The sequence below is a fragment of the Peromyscus eremicus genome, chromosome 4 (assembly GCF_949786415.1).
Source record: "Peromyscus eremicus chromosome 4, PerEre_H2_v1, whole genome shotgun sequence".
NCBI lineage: Eukaryota > Metazoa > Chordata > Mammalia > Rodentia > Cricetidae > Peromyscus > Peromyscus eremicus.
In genome coordinates this window covers 55069157-55083513 of record NC_081419.1, presented here as the reverse complement: position 1 = coordinate 55083513, position 14357 = coordinate 55069157, and the positions used below count along the sequence as shown (strand labels likewise).

The 14357-nt window shown below is 38.9% G+C and overlaps 1 protein-coding gene across 1 annotated transcript in view; it reads left to right on the top strand.

Moving 5' to 3' along the window:
* The window catches only part of Ttn (titin), a 272282-nt gene that overhangs the window by 115544 nt on the left and 142381 nt on the right, over positions 1 to 14357 (top strand). Inside the window, 29 exon segments of the mRNA XM_059260758.1 lie at positions 23 to 103; positions 323 to 403; positions 540 to 617; positions 784 to 858; positions 1111 to 1212; positions 1638 to 1739; positions 3859 to 3939; positions 4183 to 4260; positions 4468 to 4551; positions 4714 to 4794; positions 5129 to 5212; positions 5491 to 5574; positions 6264 to 6344; positions 6637 to 6852; positions 7468 to 7542; positions 7739 to 7813; positions 8029 to 8121; positions 8758 to 8819; positions 8928 to 9032; positions 9035 to 9299; positions 9486 to 9569; positions 9738 to 9815; positions 10288 to 10371; positions 10635 to 10678; positions 10835 to 10874; positions 11088 to 11171; positions 11374 to 11655; positions 13247 to 13321; positions 14051 to 14125. Coding sequence (XP_059116741.1) covers positions 23 to 103; positions 323 to 403; positions 540 to 617; positions 784 to 858; positions 1111 to 1212; positions 1638 to 1739; positions 3859 to 3939; positions 4183 to 4260; positions 4468 to 4551; positions 4714 to 4794; positions 5129 to 5212; positions 5491 to 5574; positions 6264 to 6344; positions 6637 to 6852; positions 7468 to 7542; positions 7739 to 7813; positions 8029 to 8121; positions 8758 to 8819; positions 8928 to 9032; positions 9035 to 9299; positions 9486 to 9569; positions 9738 to 9815; positions 10288 to 10371; positions 10635 to 10678; positions 10835 to 10874; positions 11088 to 11171; positions 11374 to 11655; positions 13247 to 13321; positions 14051 to 14125 — 2829 coding nt within the window.

Genomic DNA, 14357 nt, shown 5'->3' with positions numbered 1-14357 from the left:
CCTGCTATTTTAAAATTTTAAGTCCCAGAGGCTCCAAAGAAACCTGCTCCTGAAGAAAAGATTCCTGTTCCTGTGACAAAGAAGGAAGCCCCTCCAGCTAAAGGTAGGGTGGATTGCCTAGAGAGCAAGCCCCATTTTTATGTCTTGAGTGCAAAACAGTTTATGTTATCTGTTAACTGAGTTTGTTTGATTCAAAGTGGATGTTTTATGGTCAGTGACAATGCCACAAAAGTGTCTGTCTACCTGTCTAGTCTCTTTCAAAATAACCACATATTAGCTACATTGAAACACATAAGTCCAATTCTACGAATGTCTTTTCAAGTTCCTGAAGTGCAGAAGAAAGTTGTCACCGAAGAAAAAATAACCGTCATTACTCAAAGAGAGGAATCCCCACCACCAGCAGGTACCCCATCTCTATAAAATAACCATATCTTTCTCCCAAGCTTCTTTAATTGCATGTCTTCATTTATGGGCCTGCTTGTTCTGTGTTCATTCACCTTTATAAGATTTTTATAAAAAAAAAATAAATATTCTTCAAGTGCCAGAAATACCAAAGAAGAAAATTCCTGAAGAAAAAAGACCTGTTCCTCGAAAAGAAGAAGCTCCCCCACCAAAAGGTATCATCAGGCCTTCTTACAAAAGCTATCTTTTACAGGGGGATGCTTCAAGGCAAGGATGGCTTGTGAGCTTTGTGGTGTGGGGGTGCAGCGTGGGTGGGTGTGGTCTGTGCTGGACTCCAGTGGGAGAGTGCCAGAGCTCTAACTGTGCATAATGTTTCTAAAGTGCCGGCTCCACCTAAGAAACCTGTCCCTGAGGAGACTGTCCCAGTTCCCATCCCTAAGAAAGCTCCTCCCCGAGGTAGGATTACTCTGTCTTCTAGAGGCCTCTTCTAGTGTGTGAGTTCTTGCTCTGTTCGTCGAGTCTGTTCCCTGCTGCCTCTCCTTGTCTCGCTTCTGAGAGACTTCCGTGGGCGTGTTCTTGGGATGTGTAATTTCTTTTTCCACTTTTCTAATGAAAGTGGCATACTGCAAGACGTTCCCAAACTCTAGGGAGAAAGGGAATTGGGGTAACTCTTGATGTTTAAGCTTCAACACTGATGCTTTCTTAAAGCTGAAGTTTCTAAGAAAACGGTTGTGGAAGAGAAAAGATTCACTGCTGAAGAAAAACTGTCGGTGGCAGTTCCTCAGAGAGTGGAAGTCATGCGGCATGAAGGTATATAACCAGATGGGAGGAAGGCTGTGCCTGTATGCTCCTATGGAGTCTCTCTTTAGGATGTAAATGTTTTCATCCAAATCTGTTTTTATCTTGTGTTGGTGTTGGAATGCATCTGCCTGCTGTCGGCTTCTGAAACTATCTTTTGCATTTACCTTGATCTTGAGTCATTCTTAGAAAATGAATAAGGTGTTGGAAAAGAGATCACTTTGCATTTGGATACCCTGGGGAGTAATTGAAGCATCTTTCTTGGTCTTGGGCTTCAGTCTCCTCTTGTGACATGTCTCACCGCCTCTTGTAGTTAGAAAGTCCCATCTCCTAAGCAAATAGGAGGATCTTCATCCATCTGTAGTGAACACGTGGCCACTGGATGGATTCCAGCACACTGAGTTTAAATCAAATCTTATCTTTTAACCTATCTGCAGAGGAGGAATGGTCCTACTCTGAAGAAGAGGAAAGAGTGTCTGTTTCGGTGTATAGGGAAGAGGAGAGAGAGAAGGAGGAAGCAGAGATCACAGAATACAAAGGTAAATGACAGAAATGTGTGAGGGATGATTGCTAGAGGGCTAATGTTATCCAAAAGGAGCGACACAGATTTCATCTAGGGGCTTAGTATATGTTCCTTTCAAACCAAAATACAAGATTCAAGAGCATTTATCCCACAAGAGTAAACACCCTATGAAGTTCTTTCCCATCTCTTCTTTGGCTATTCAGAGGAAATGGCTTTGTAGTTATGGACAACTAAAGGGGGCAGGTATCCTCATGTGGCTTCCGCCTTTTGTGAGGCAGGACTTGGCTTTCAATGTGGTCGACTGATAGAAGGATGTCACCTTGGCTATCTGATATATAAATGGTGTCCTCAAAGTGTGTGTTCTATAACACACAAGTCATCCCGTGTGCATCTATATATATGCACACATGCATACCTCATATAAAAGTCCTGTTAAATATTAACCTTACAAGGAGTGACTTATTTTGATGTTTTCTATTTTGTTTTAGTCTACTCATTTAAAAATACAAGTGATGATCCATTAAATGGACTGTCTGTTTCCTAATTTACTCTTTAAAAAGAAACAAGAAAATATATGATATATTACCTTCCAGAAGCCAAAGACATATTTGTCCAAAACAATGAATAGAAGGAGCTTTTCCTCAAATCCACATATAGAAAAAACAATCATGTAATATCTGTCATCAGGCAAACTTGTCAAGATGTCCCAACAACTCCCTGATGCTTTTAATGATTGAAACAATAAACTTTATTTTGTTGTAATTCCCATTTGGTGAAATAAAGCACTGCTAGATTTCCTGCTAAAATCCCACACTCTAGCTAACAGTGTATATCCAAAGGAACGTTCCCAAGTAGGGACAACAGTAGTTCTATTTTAAAGAAAATGAGTGCATTCGTGACTAACTTGACTCCCTCCCTAATGTTAAGTAGATTATCAGCTCCTTAGTTGTTCTCAAGCACATCTCTGGCTAATAAAAGGCGATTTTTCATACCACTTTTCTCCACTTGGAAGAAAACGCCACATAAAATCCAGTGTTTCCAAATTTAGTAGGATGGCTTAGAATGCAGTAGGGTGGGCATGACTCCCAAACAATCCTACCCATTGGGTTGTGTTTCCTGGAATAGGCCACAATAGTAGGCATGGTCAGGACTCTGGTGGGTTTGAAGATTCCATCCTTCCTAGAAATGTTTGGGAAGTCCAACAAAACATACACATGGAACTTTCTCATCTTAATTTAATTCTTTTTTTTTTTTTTTTTTTTTTTTTTTTTGGTTTTTCGAGACAGGGTTTCTCTGTGTAGCTTTGAGCCTTTCCTGGAATTCGCTTTGGAGACCAGGCTGGCCTCGAACTCACAAAGATCCGCCTGGCTCTGCCTCCCGAGTGCTGGGATTAAAGGCGTGTGCCACCACCGCCCGGCTGACAATTTTAATTCTTGATACAATATGCCATATAAACTTTCTTCAGTGCTCCAAACTCAGAGTAATAGAGAGCAAGACACTCAATGATTCTTGTGCCTGCATTATTCTGAAAAGCTGGGTGGACCCTTAGGCTTCTTCGCATTGTAGGCAACTCGTGTATTTTTAATTAGCCTTTTCTATTCTATAATAAACTTTACACACACAGGCTCAAACATCACATGAAGTCTCTTGTCTCTTCTACCATAGCTACCCCCACAAAACTGGGGAGTGGGGGCATGAACTATCTTGTTTTTACATTTGTCTATGTTTCTGCCTTTTTGTCTTCAAATCTAGAGTGTTAGATTTTTTATTTATTTATTTATTTATTTATTTATTTATTTATTTATTTATTTATTTTTGAGACCTAGCTTCAAATCCTTGCGCTCCTGTTGATTTAGTCATTGGAATTTTTTTTCATGCTCATGTCCTGTTATTTATGTGAATTTTAGCCTTATTGTCTGTATGATATGAACTAAATTAGGGATGCCAATGCTCTTTATGAAGGCATATGCTCTGATTCAACTATTCTTTGGGTATTTTAATTGGAAACAATCAGGGACTCAGCAAATGCTAAAGTCTGGCAATGTGGATTACTCTTTTGAAGTGAAAAATTACAGCTAAAATTAAACATGAAAAAAATCTACAATTTTTCTTCTTTGAAATTAATGTCCTTAAAGTGATGGAAGAGCCTGAAGAGTACATTGTGGAAGAAAAGCTGCACTTTATCTCTAAGAAAGTGGAACTTGAACCAGCTAAAGGTATACCAACTCTTAATTTTATCTCTAAGAAAGTGGAACTTGAACCAGCCAAAAAGTATACCAACTCTTAATTTTATCTCCGTATTGGTTTATTCCATCCTTCATGATCTCTTAGGCCTAATTTACCACCAATATTAGAAATATTAATAAATAGCATGACTAATAAAAAGGTCCCTTACATATTACATTTATGTACATAAAAACTGTACATTTTCTACAAGTGTATTTTATAATCTTTTCAAGTGCCTGAGAAGCATGAAAAGAAAATTATACCAAAACCAAAAGTTCCTGCTAAAATTGAAGAGCCTCCACCCACTAAAGGTACAGTTTTTCTCACAGATATGCAACACTGTCTGTCTTGACATATATAATAATGACATCACTAAGGTTTTGTCAGAGTTTGTCTACAAACACGTTGTTAGTATCGTCATTAATGTTGGTGTACGTGTGATCTTTATGGAGTTATGCACACCCCCATAATGATACTGCCTAATAGAATTCAAACTGATGTTTTCAATCTTTCAAAAGTTCCTGAACCACCAAAGAAAATTGTACCTGAGAAGAAAGTTCCTGCTCCAGCTCCTAAAAAAGAAAAGGTGCCGCCAGCCAGAGGTATATTGGGGCTCATTTTGTCCATAAGTAATACCTCACTCCCTATCTTCATGTTACATTGATGCATTGTTCAAATCTTGATCACATCGGGAAGAAATTAAGTGTGCATATGTTTGGCGCTCTTTGCACCATGGTTTACTCCATTGCCTGATGTTTTCAAAGCTCCTGAAGAACCAAAGCCAGTTCCAGGAAGGAAAGTTCCTGCAGAAGTGATTGAGATAGAAGAACCTCCACCGACCAAAGGTAAATGACATCCCCAAAAAGAAAAAATAAACACGTAGAGTGTTATCTTTCTTTCTTCCTCTGGCTACCATCCGTTGGGTCATAATTTTTCTATGTAGATTGTTAGTGTCTGTCTGTGATGGTGGTGTGTTATGGGTTTGTGGAGCATTACTTACTTGTTGTGATGTTTAGTTGTGTGTGCCTTATAAATTCTTCTATTCTAAAATCACAGTACTTTCTGGTGAGTAGATATGTATGTATGAATATATATATGTATGTATGTATGTATGTATTGTGTATGTATGTACTCTACTCTAAGTGTTACAGCATGCTAATCCTAAAATTATCTTCCAAGTGACAGAGAGGCACATGAAAATTACCCAGGAAGAAAAAGTTCTTGTGGCTGTAACTAAAAAAGAGGAGCCTCCAAGAGCGAGAGGTACATCAGCCTTTCCATATGTCAGCGTGAAGGATGCATTGGTGGTTCAGTGGTAGAATTCTTGCCTCCCATACATCAATGATGCCTTGTCTTAACTCTCTTGAAAAGCACACTGATTATGGGACACAGAGGGAAGGGTGGTCACTGTCTTCCTTTAAAATGTGGAATGTCTGAAGTTCAGGAAGTATCAAGTCTTTTCTGTCTGGGTCTGTCTGGGTCGTCCTTTCTGTGGTCTGAATGAAGTAAGCAATTCCTTAAAGTGACATCTGTCTTTAAAGTGCCAGAGGAACCTAAGAAGGTTGTCCCTGAAGAAAAGTTTCCCAAACTCAAACCCCGAAGAGAGGTGGAGCCACCAGCTAAAGGTATATGACTCTTCAAAGGGATAGAAATAAACTTGTAGGTATTGAAATGAGTGGCGTAGAACCGGCATCATTAGGGAAACTGATTTAAATGGATATCGAAAGAGAAATAAGTAAGCTATTCCAAATCACTGCAAAACTAAACATTCGGGTTCTAGAAAGTATCCTTTCTCTACCCTGCCCCCAAACATGCACAGTTTACATTAAAATGTAGTTGTCATCACGTGTCTGTTTGTTCCATACATTAAACTCATCTGTCTAGATGTCTGTTTTATGTGGTAACCATTGGTGAAATTTTTTATTTCTTTGATTCAATATTCTGCTTTGTCCCAGAGGAATCTTGGGGGCAGGGAACAGAATGAAGGTGAGGACAGTGTTTGTGGAATTCAAGTTTCTTTAAGGTTGCCCTAGTTCCGTAGTCACTGTCGCAGCCTTTCTTAGGCTCTTACAAAGCCAAGATGCTGACCGTTCAGCATCCTGAAGCACTGAGTGGCCTGGGGAAAGTAGACACAGGTGTCTGGAACAATGATGATTTTCAGGCCCAGTGATTTTTTTTTTCTTGCAATTTCAGTGAAAGTTTATAGGCACATCATGTTAGGTTTTGTTCTTGGATTTTTCATGCAAAAGTTCTCTTAACAACACAATTATTTCCAGACTCTTGGGACTTACTTTTAATAATTACTCTTTTAAAGTGACTGAAGTCAGAAAAAGAGCTGTTAAAGAAGAAAAGGTGTCTGTCGAAGTTCCAAAGCGAGAACCCCGACCCACTAAAGGTACATTGCACTTTGACTCAATCGTACAAAGCATGAAGCCGTGTGTCTCTTTGTCTGCTAGCTGCCAATTTGTCCCCTCTCCTGTCCTTGCTTACTGATGACTCAAGTCAAAGACTTGAACATTTGACATCATGATTAGTCAGTGTACATGTTATTGATACTTTTACCATCAAAAGATAATCAAGGTCACCCATAGCCAGTGTGGGAGACAGTCATAAAGGAATGGACTCAAAATACATTATCACTAAATGGGCCTCAAATAAAATACTGCCTGATATCGATATTATTCCAGAAGTAACTGTAACAGAAGAGAAGAAATGGTCTTACACCAGAGAAGAAGAAACTGTCTTAGAACACCGAGAAGAGTATGACGATTATGAAGACTATGAGGAGTATAAGGAATATGAGGAGTATGAACCCACAGAAGAATATGACCAGTATGAAGAATACGCAGAGCGTGAGCTTGAACATTATGAGGAGTATAAAGAGCAGGAAGAATATGTCCCAGGTATGGAAGAACTATAGGCCATGTTAAGTATGCATAGATCCCATTAGGATGGGATGACAGTCAAGGTAAAAGAACTTTGTGTCACCTAGTAAATCAACATTTTAAATCACTTCAGGAAGGGAACATAGCTCTATAAATCTTAAGGTTACTGGTAGGCTTCAGACCCACAGGGCTCTGAGCTTCAAAATCTGATACTAACTGCCAGTAAAGACAAAGCATCCTTTTTAACCTGATGAAGACAATGTGTGTGCACATATAGCTCTGACTCTAGACACTTTCTTTACTGTAAAATAAATAATATACACACATGAATAAATTCTGATTAGAAATTTGAATGAATCCATATACTTTCACTTCAGGTTTTTCTTTGTTTCTTTGAGATAACTCTGCATACCCACATTGATGGCATTAAACACCAGTTAAGGAAAGAGAATGTTAGCTTCCTTAGGGCACCTATAACCTATTCTACTTGGACCTCTAATGCTTATTCTGGAGGTGGTGCTTGCACTGTGAACAGAAAAGAGCAATTCTTTCAATTCATTAATTCCATTTAAGGATTGGTTTTGAAATGTGCCCTACAGCCTAACACTAACTACTTTGTATATGCTTTTAAAGAACCCAAGAAGCCTATTCCAGCGAAACCTGCCCAAGAACCAGTGCCTGCCAAACCCAAGGCCCCACCTCCAAAAGGTAGAGTGAGAACATGATTGGTTACAAAATCTTTTGTTTTCTCTGTCTGTCCACTGTGGATATGAGTTGAAGTGGATGTGTATAAATTGTGGGGGTAGGGGCTGTTATGTGGTGTGCACCATATTTCTTAACATTTTGTTTTTATGCTCAAAAGTCTAGTTTGCATTTGTAAAACTCTTACATTGGTCTTTTAAAGTGCTGAAGAAAGCTGTTCCTGAAGAAAAAGCACCTCTGCCTATTCAAAAGAAACTCAAACCTCTGCCACCCAAAGGTACATGATGGAGCCATAACTGTCCCAAGCAATATTGTCACCTCCGTCTGTAACCATGTCGACCTAGACTCACCACACTGTCAGTCCTTCTTTGCTTTTACTAAGTATATTGTCTGGTTCCATTTCTTATACGCCAGGTCTTTGTGCTTTGTTGTTTATTCTATGATATTCATGAGATTCGTTATAATATTCTTCCATAATCATTATCTTTAAAGCTCCTGAAGAACCAAAGAAAGTTGTTGAAGAAAAAATACAAATTTCAATTACCAAACGTGAAAAGCAGCAGGTGGCTGAACCAGCTGCCAAAGGTATAACCACCTCTTCCCAGGATGTGGCCTTTTGTCTGTCTCGTGTTACCTGTCTCCAGTGTCACCGTGAAGATTATTTCAAAATATTTCTACAGCCTTTTTATTTCTATTGCCCCATGACTATGATACCATCAAACAGAATATTTTTATTTGAATACAGTGACCATTTAGCATATTCCTACTACAGTCAAAGTGATATAATGATATGCTATTATTCACTGAAAATTGGCAACTATTTATTCTAAAATCATTTTGAAGAACTTTTTAAAAAACTAATTCAGTATCTAGGTTTTCTTTCTTTATGTTAAGTAACTTCCTTACACTCTTAGGAAGCATGTTAACCCAGCAGTAAATTCGGCCTTTTTAGGGTGTCTCCTGTAAGCAGAACCATATGAGAACAACATCAGTTCCAATTCAGCTGTGCTACTGCAAACTTGCTTGAGTAATTCTATGGGTTTACTTTGCTGTGAGATTCAGAATCCTTCCCATAAAAAAACCAGAAAGTTTCTCATAGAGAAAGTTATATATTCTGTTAGAGAGAGCTACAATGTTATTCTATTTAAAATACAAGAAAGCTAGAAATCATTAAACATCCTGTTTCTGACTCTAAAATTCCCTTATACTTAATATTTCAAGTGCCCATGAAGCCCAAGAAAGTTGTCCCAGAGGCAAAAGTACCTGTCCCTAAAAAGGAAGTGGTGGCAGCTATTAGAGGTACCTCATATCGCTTGTTCTAATGTGTTGTTCAACTTCTTTGCTGTTGAATTCATATTCAGTTCTGTGTATGAAGTTATTCTGTGGGAAAGATAAAACCTATCCTTTCTTTTGCTATAAGTGGGTCTGGACTCTGAAAATATCTTAATTTTATTGAGCAATTGGAAAATATCCAACTTAAAGATAATAAAAATAAATAATCTTTAAAGTGCCAGGAGTGCCTAAAAAACCAGAACGAGAAGAGGTTGTTGCCTTCAAAGAGGAAGTGGAAACCCATGAAGAAGAATATATTGTAGAGGAAGAGGAGGAGTACATCCATGAAGAGGAATATGTTCATGAAGAAGAATACATCCACGAAGAGGAGTACGTTCATGAAGAGGAATACATCCGTGAAGAGGAAGAGTACCTTCATGAAGAGGAAGAGCTCATAGCCGAGGAAGAAGTTCCAGTGGCACCAGTCAAAGGTAGATGATGGTTCCTGTAATAGAAGGGAAGCAGCAAATCAGAGTTTGGGAGTCTGGCTTAGTCCAATCCTGGGGGTTTGGGCACTGATGCCTAGGACCTTTTTAGATGCTGATTTGATACCTGTGTGTGCTTTCCACATTTTATATCTTCTACAATGTTTTCAAATCTTATTGCTATCTTTAAAGTGCCTGAGGTACCCAAGAAACCTGTTCCAGAAGAGAAAAAACCTGTTCCTGTTCCCAAAAAGAAGGAAGTGCCACCAGCAAAAGGTATACACCGCTCACACAATATGCACATAGAAGACTTCATCTGTCTTCAGATGGCTCCCTCTCTTCTTGCTACCACAATCTCTGTGTGTGCTGCTAAAACATTCCATGTGCTTTATGTGGATGTTGCTCCTTATAGTCAGAACGTAACTGTAAACAATGTCTTTAAAGTGCCTGAGATTCCCAAGAAGCCAGAGGAAAAAGTTCCTGTGCCTGTTCCTAAAAAGGAGAAGGCTCCACCCACCAAAGGTACAGCTCATACTGCAGCCATTGACCTGTGTGGTGTAACTTGGGGAGCCATAGTCATCCTTGCCCCATGGCAATGTTAATAACATGAACACCAGAAAGAGAAGCACCCAGCGGGTCACAGAGGCCACTGCCATATAGTCATCTCTGAATGTGGCCATGGAAGCATGCTTCTGTTTAACCCTTGCGCCTTCTTTAGTAGGGAATTCTTGGTGAAAAATAAATTCACACTGCTAAAATGGCCCACACTGATTACCAAGCCTTTTGTGCTGTCCTTGTCAAAGGTCTGTGTTCATTTGGTGGCTTTTACCGTAACTCTCCTGCATGTCTAACATGTCTTGTTTTGTGGTTAGTATTAGTTTCTGTCTGAAAGTGTAGTGGTTGACACATCTGTGATAATTCAATTGTCCCTAAATCACTAGAATCCTCTGTGATTGGAAAAATGTGACATTGACCTTGTTTACTGTCTTCTAAGTTCCGGAAGTGCCCAAGAAGCCTGTACCAGAGGAAAAACCACCAGTACCTGTTCCCAAAAAGGTGGAAGCGCCACCAGCCAAAGGTATATGAACTTGCAGGGGCAAACAATTTTAGATTTATATGAAAATAAAACACATAACTGGCTTAATAATATGTTTTTAGGTGATATTTAAGCACCACTTTGATAGCATCTTTTTACAAAAACAGACTTTTGTTTTTAAAATAAAATGCTGCTTGGGATTTCTTCACTGTGATTTTATTGCCTTATCTTAATCCTTTCCATACTACACTTGAGCTCAATGTTTTTGTATTGTATAAAACTTTCCCTAAATCATTTCTTTAAAGTGCCAGAAGTGCCCAAGAAGCCCGTGCCTGAGAAGAAGGTGCCAGTGCCTGAGAAGGTGCCAGTGCCTGAGAAGAAGGTGCCAGTGCCTGAGAAGGTGCCAGTGCCTGAGAAGAAGGTGCCAGTGCCTGAGAAAAAGGTGCCAGTGCCTGAGAAGAAGGTGCCAGTGCCTGAGAAAAAGGTGCCAGTGCCTGAGAAGAAGGTGCCAGTGCCTGAGAAGAAGGTGCCAGTGCCTGCGAAAGGTATTATTTCATCATTTATATACATGGGGAGAGATTTCACATTAGAGTTCATTCATAAGAAAATGTCCCTGTACTAACTACATTTTTGCTATCAGTTTGTGAAAGTGTCTTGCTAAAAATAAAATGTCTTCCATATTGTTGAGCCTTTACCATGTCTATGGTAAAAAACACTGTGAAAGGACACATTCTTAAAGACAAATGATATCTTTAAAGTGCCAGAGGTGCCCAAGAAGCTCATCCCAGAAGAAAAGAAACCAACACCTGTTCTGAAAAAAATGGAAGCTCCACCCCCCAAAGGTACATTCATCTTGGGCAGCACCAGGGCACAAAAGGAATGGAATGGGTGTTGTACAGTCTCACTAACTGTGTTTGCTTGACACTTGTACGTTGGTGATGATTGTGATCAAAGAATATTTGCTTTTCATGTTGTCTTGTTATCGTGAATATTTTACATAATTTGTATGATTGAATTTGTATGATTGAATAAATATCTTTAAAGTGCCAAAGAAACGGGAAGCAGTCTCAGTTCCTGTGGCTCTACCTTCTGAAGAAGAATCTCCATTTGAAGAAGACATTGCTCCTGAAGAGGAAATTCCTCCTGAGGAAGAGGAAGTTCTACCTGAGGAAGAGGAAGTTCCACCAGAGGAAGAGGAAATTCTACCAGAGGAAGAGGAAGTTCTACCTGAGGTAGAAGAAGTTCTCCCTGAGGAAGAAGAAGTTCTACCTGAGGAAGAGGAAGCTCTTCCAGAAATTAAACCTAAGGTGCCAAGACCTGCACCAGGTAGAGCAATTCTTGGAATCAAGACTTTTTATGTTGACTTCTGTCTTCCCATGTTTTTATTCTTTTCTTCTTCTTCTTCTTCTTCTTCTTTTTTTTTTTTTTTTGGAGCTGAGGGTCGAACCCAGGGCCTTGTGCTTGCTAGGCAAGCGCTCTACCACTGAGCTAAATCCCCAACCCCGTTTTTATTCTTTTCTAATGTTATCTTTGCTACTTTACTGGGTTGTCATCAAAGTCTTAGAAAACATCCTAGACACACCTTCATCTTACCTACCACCACCTGCCTTGTACGTCTGTCTATTGTAAACTGTCTGCATGCCTTAATACTATTTGATGTTTGTTTGTGGTCCTATCCTCAGATGTCTTTTGTTATAGATTCAATATTGTATGTGGTTCTTAATGTCTTTAAATGAAATGTTTTTAAGTGCCAAAGAAAACTGTACCTGAGAAGAAAGTCCCTGTTCCTGTTCCTAAAAAAGTGGAGCCTCCACCACCTCCCAAAGGTACAGCCCCTCTCCAGAGTGAACACAAAACCCTTACCATAGCTTTATCAGATAGGTCTCAGAAAAAAAAATACACTTATAAAATAGACAGCCAAATTTTACTTCTAAAGCTGATCAGGACACTGATAGCCATTTCTTTCTAGTAGATGTTTTTCATATAGTATTTTTTTACATGAAAGGTTAAAGGCAGTATTATCATACAACTACAAAATGTCTGCTTCACTTGCTATAATTTTATTAAACCATATAATGTTTCATATAGATTTTCTGAACATTTAAATTATCTATAGGAAAATTTTTACCTAAAATTACATAAATTCATGTTGATAAATTTGATCCTTCACTCATTTGTGATAAGTGCCTTGGTGACACCAGGCTAAAAAGAAAAAAAAAATGATGTGTTCATCAAAACATTGAGTAACAGTTTATGTCAAACCACTGACTATTTATGTCAAAACATTGAGTAATAGTTTATGTCTTTCAAAACAGATATATAGATAGGAGCACGACAAGTTTTGATTTTAACCTTGACTCTGTGCATTGCTGTCCTCCTCTGAAAGAGTGCTTTAGCCAGCCTGAGCCTTGGTTGGCTCTTTCATAAAGCAGGGATACTAACAAATCCCAGTGGATTCTAATATTATTGTAAAGATAAAATAAGACAAGGTATATTATTATGTCATCGAATGAAAGAATTAATATTTAAATTCACAGATCAGATCATGGTACAATACCTAGGAAGCATATTCATACCTTAAATTACAATAATATTTTCTGAAAAACCATGATGGCAAAATTTTAAATAAGTATAATGTTTCTACCAGGCTGTATAATCACATAATATTTTCAGATAATTTTTTACTAAGTTCTTAGCGAAATTTAAGTAAATAAAACGATAGCATCTGGCCTCAGACAACCAGCCATTTGCTAATCCCTCTCCCTGAAAATCCCAGTCATCTCCTGTTGGGCTGGGGCTTGCATTCTGTCCCTCTTCTGAGTGAATGTTGCATGATGGTCTTCCTGTGTATATAGACTTCTTGCTTTACTTCTTGCTCTTCAAAATACATTCTTATCACGAAATGATGTCTTTAAAGTGCCTGAGGTCAAGAAGAAAGTGCCAGAGAAGAAAGTAGTTGTTCCCAAGAAAGAGGAGGCTCCTCCCACCAAAGGTACATTACCGCTAATGTTCTTGCATTCCCAAGAACATCAGACATCTTCTTTCCTTTCACCCATCAAGTCAAAATGTCTTGTTCAGTATTTGTGAATGTAACTTCTGTTATCGTTGTGTACATTGTCCTTGTGTTTGTGAAACTGAAATTTCAAAATATCTTTAAAGTTCCCGTGGTTCCTAAGAAACCTGAACCAGAAAAGAAGTTGCCTCCCCCCAGCCTTAAGAAGGCAGTGGCTCCTCCTGCCAAAGGTACATGATACTGGCTGTGCCATTGTTGTCCTGAAGTGTCATCCACATAGGATGTGTCAGCATACATGTTTGCATTCTCTGGTCTGTCACTGACGTTGGTCACTGTACCTCTGTTGTGCCCATGTTGGTGTTCTGTCCATTTTCCACTTTGTGTGAGTATATTTTTTGCCTTGTTTCTCCTCTGTATGTTATTTCTGGAAATTAAAGTGACAGATGTTATATATCTTTAAAGAGCCAGAAGTGACCAAGTACTTGTAATTCTTCCTTTTAAAAAAAAGGACAGAATCCAGCTACAAAAGATAGTCTCATGATGTCACGAGCCTCTTCATTCGCTTCTTAACTGTGATGCATCAGGGTTTTGCCTACCTCTGTGTGCTGTGCCGTTTACTCTCTTGGGTTGGGAATGTGAAGTTTGGTCTTTAGGTCTCTTCTTTAGCTCTTGAGTTTTAAGTGCCTAAAACAGTCAATGTCTTTTAAGCCCCTGATGTACCTAAGAAGGTGGAAGAAAGATGGATCATACCCCCTAAAGAAGAGGAAGTTCCTCCAGCTGAAGGTAGATGACTTCCTAAGAAAACACCATTTCTAAGCATCCTTGTCTTACCATTTTCTCATATTTGGAGGAGATAATGTGCATTTCACTCTAGAAAAATAGACCTTCTAGCTCTGTCAGGAAGTGGTGCTTGCCTAGAAGGAACTGGGCAGGCCAGCTCATTCTGGTTGATTCTCATTCTTGCCTGGTTAGCCTGTTGATTTGTGACATATTTCGTTGAAAAGTAGAAACGAAC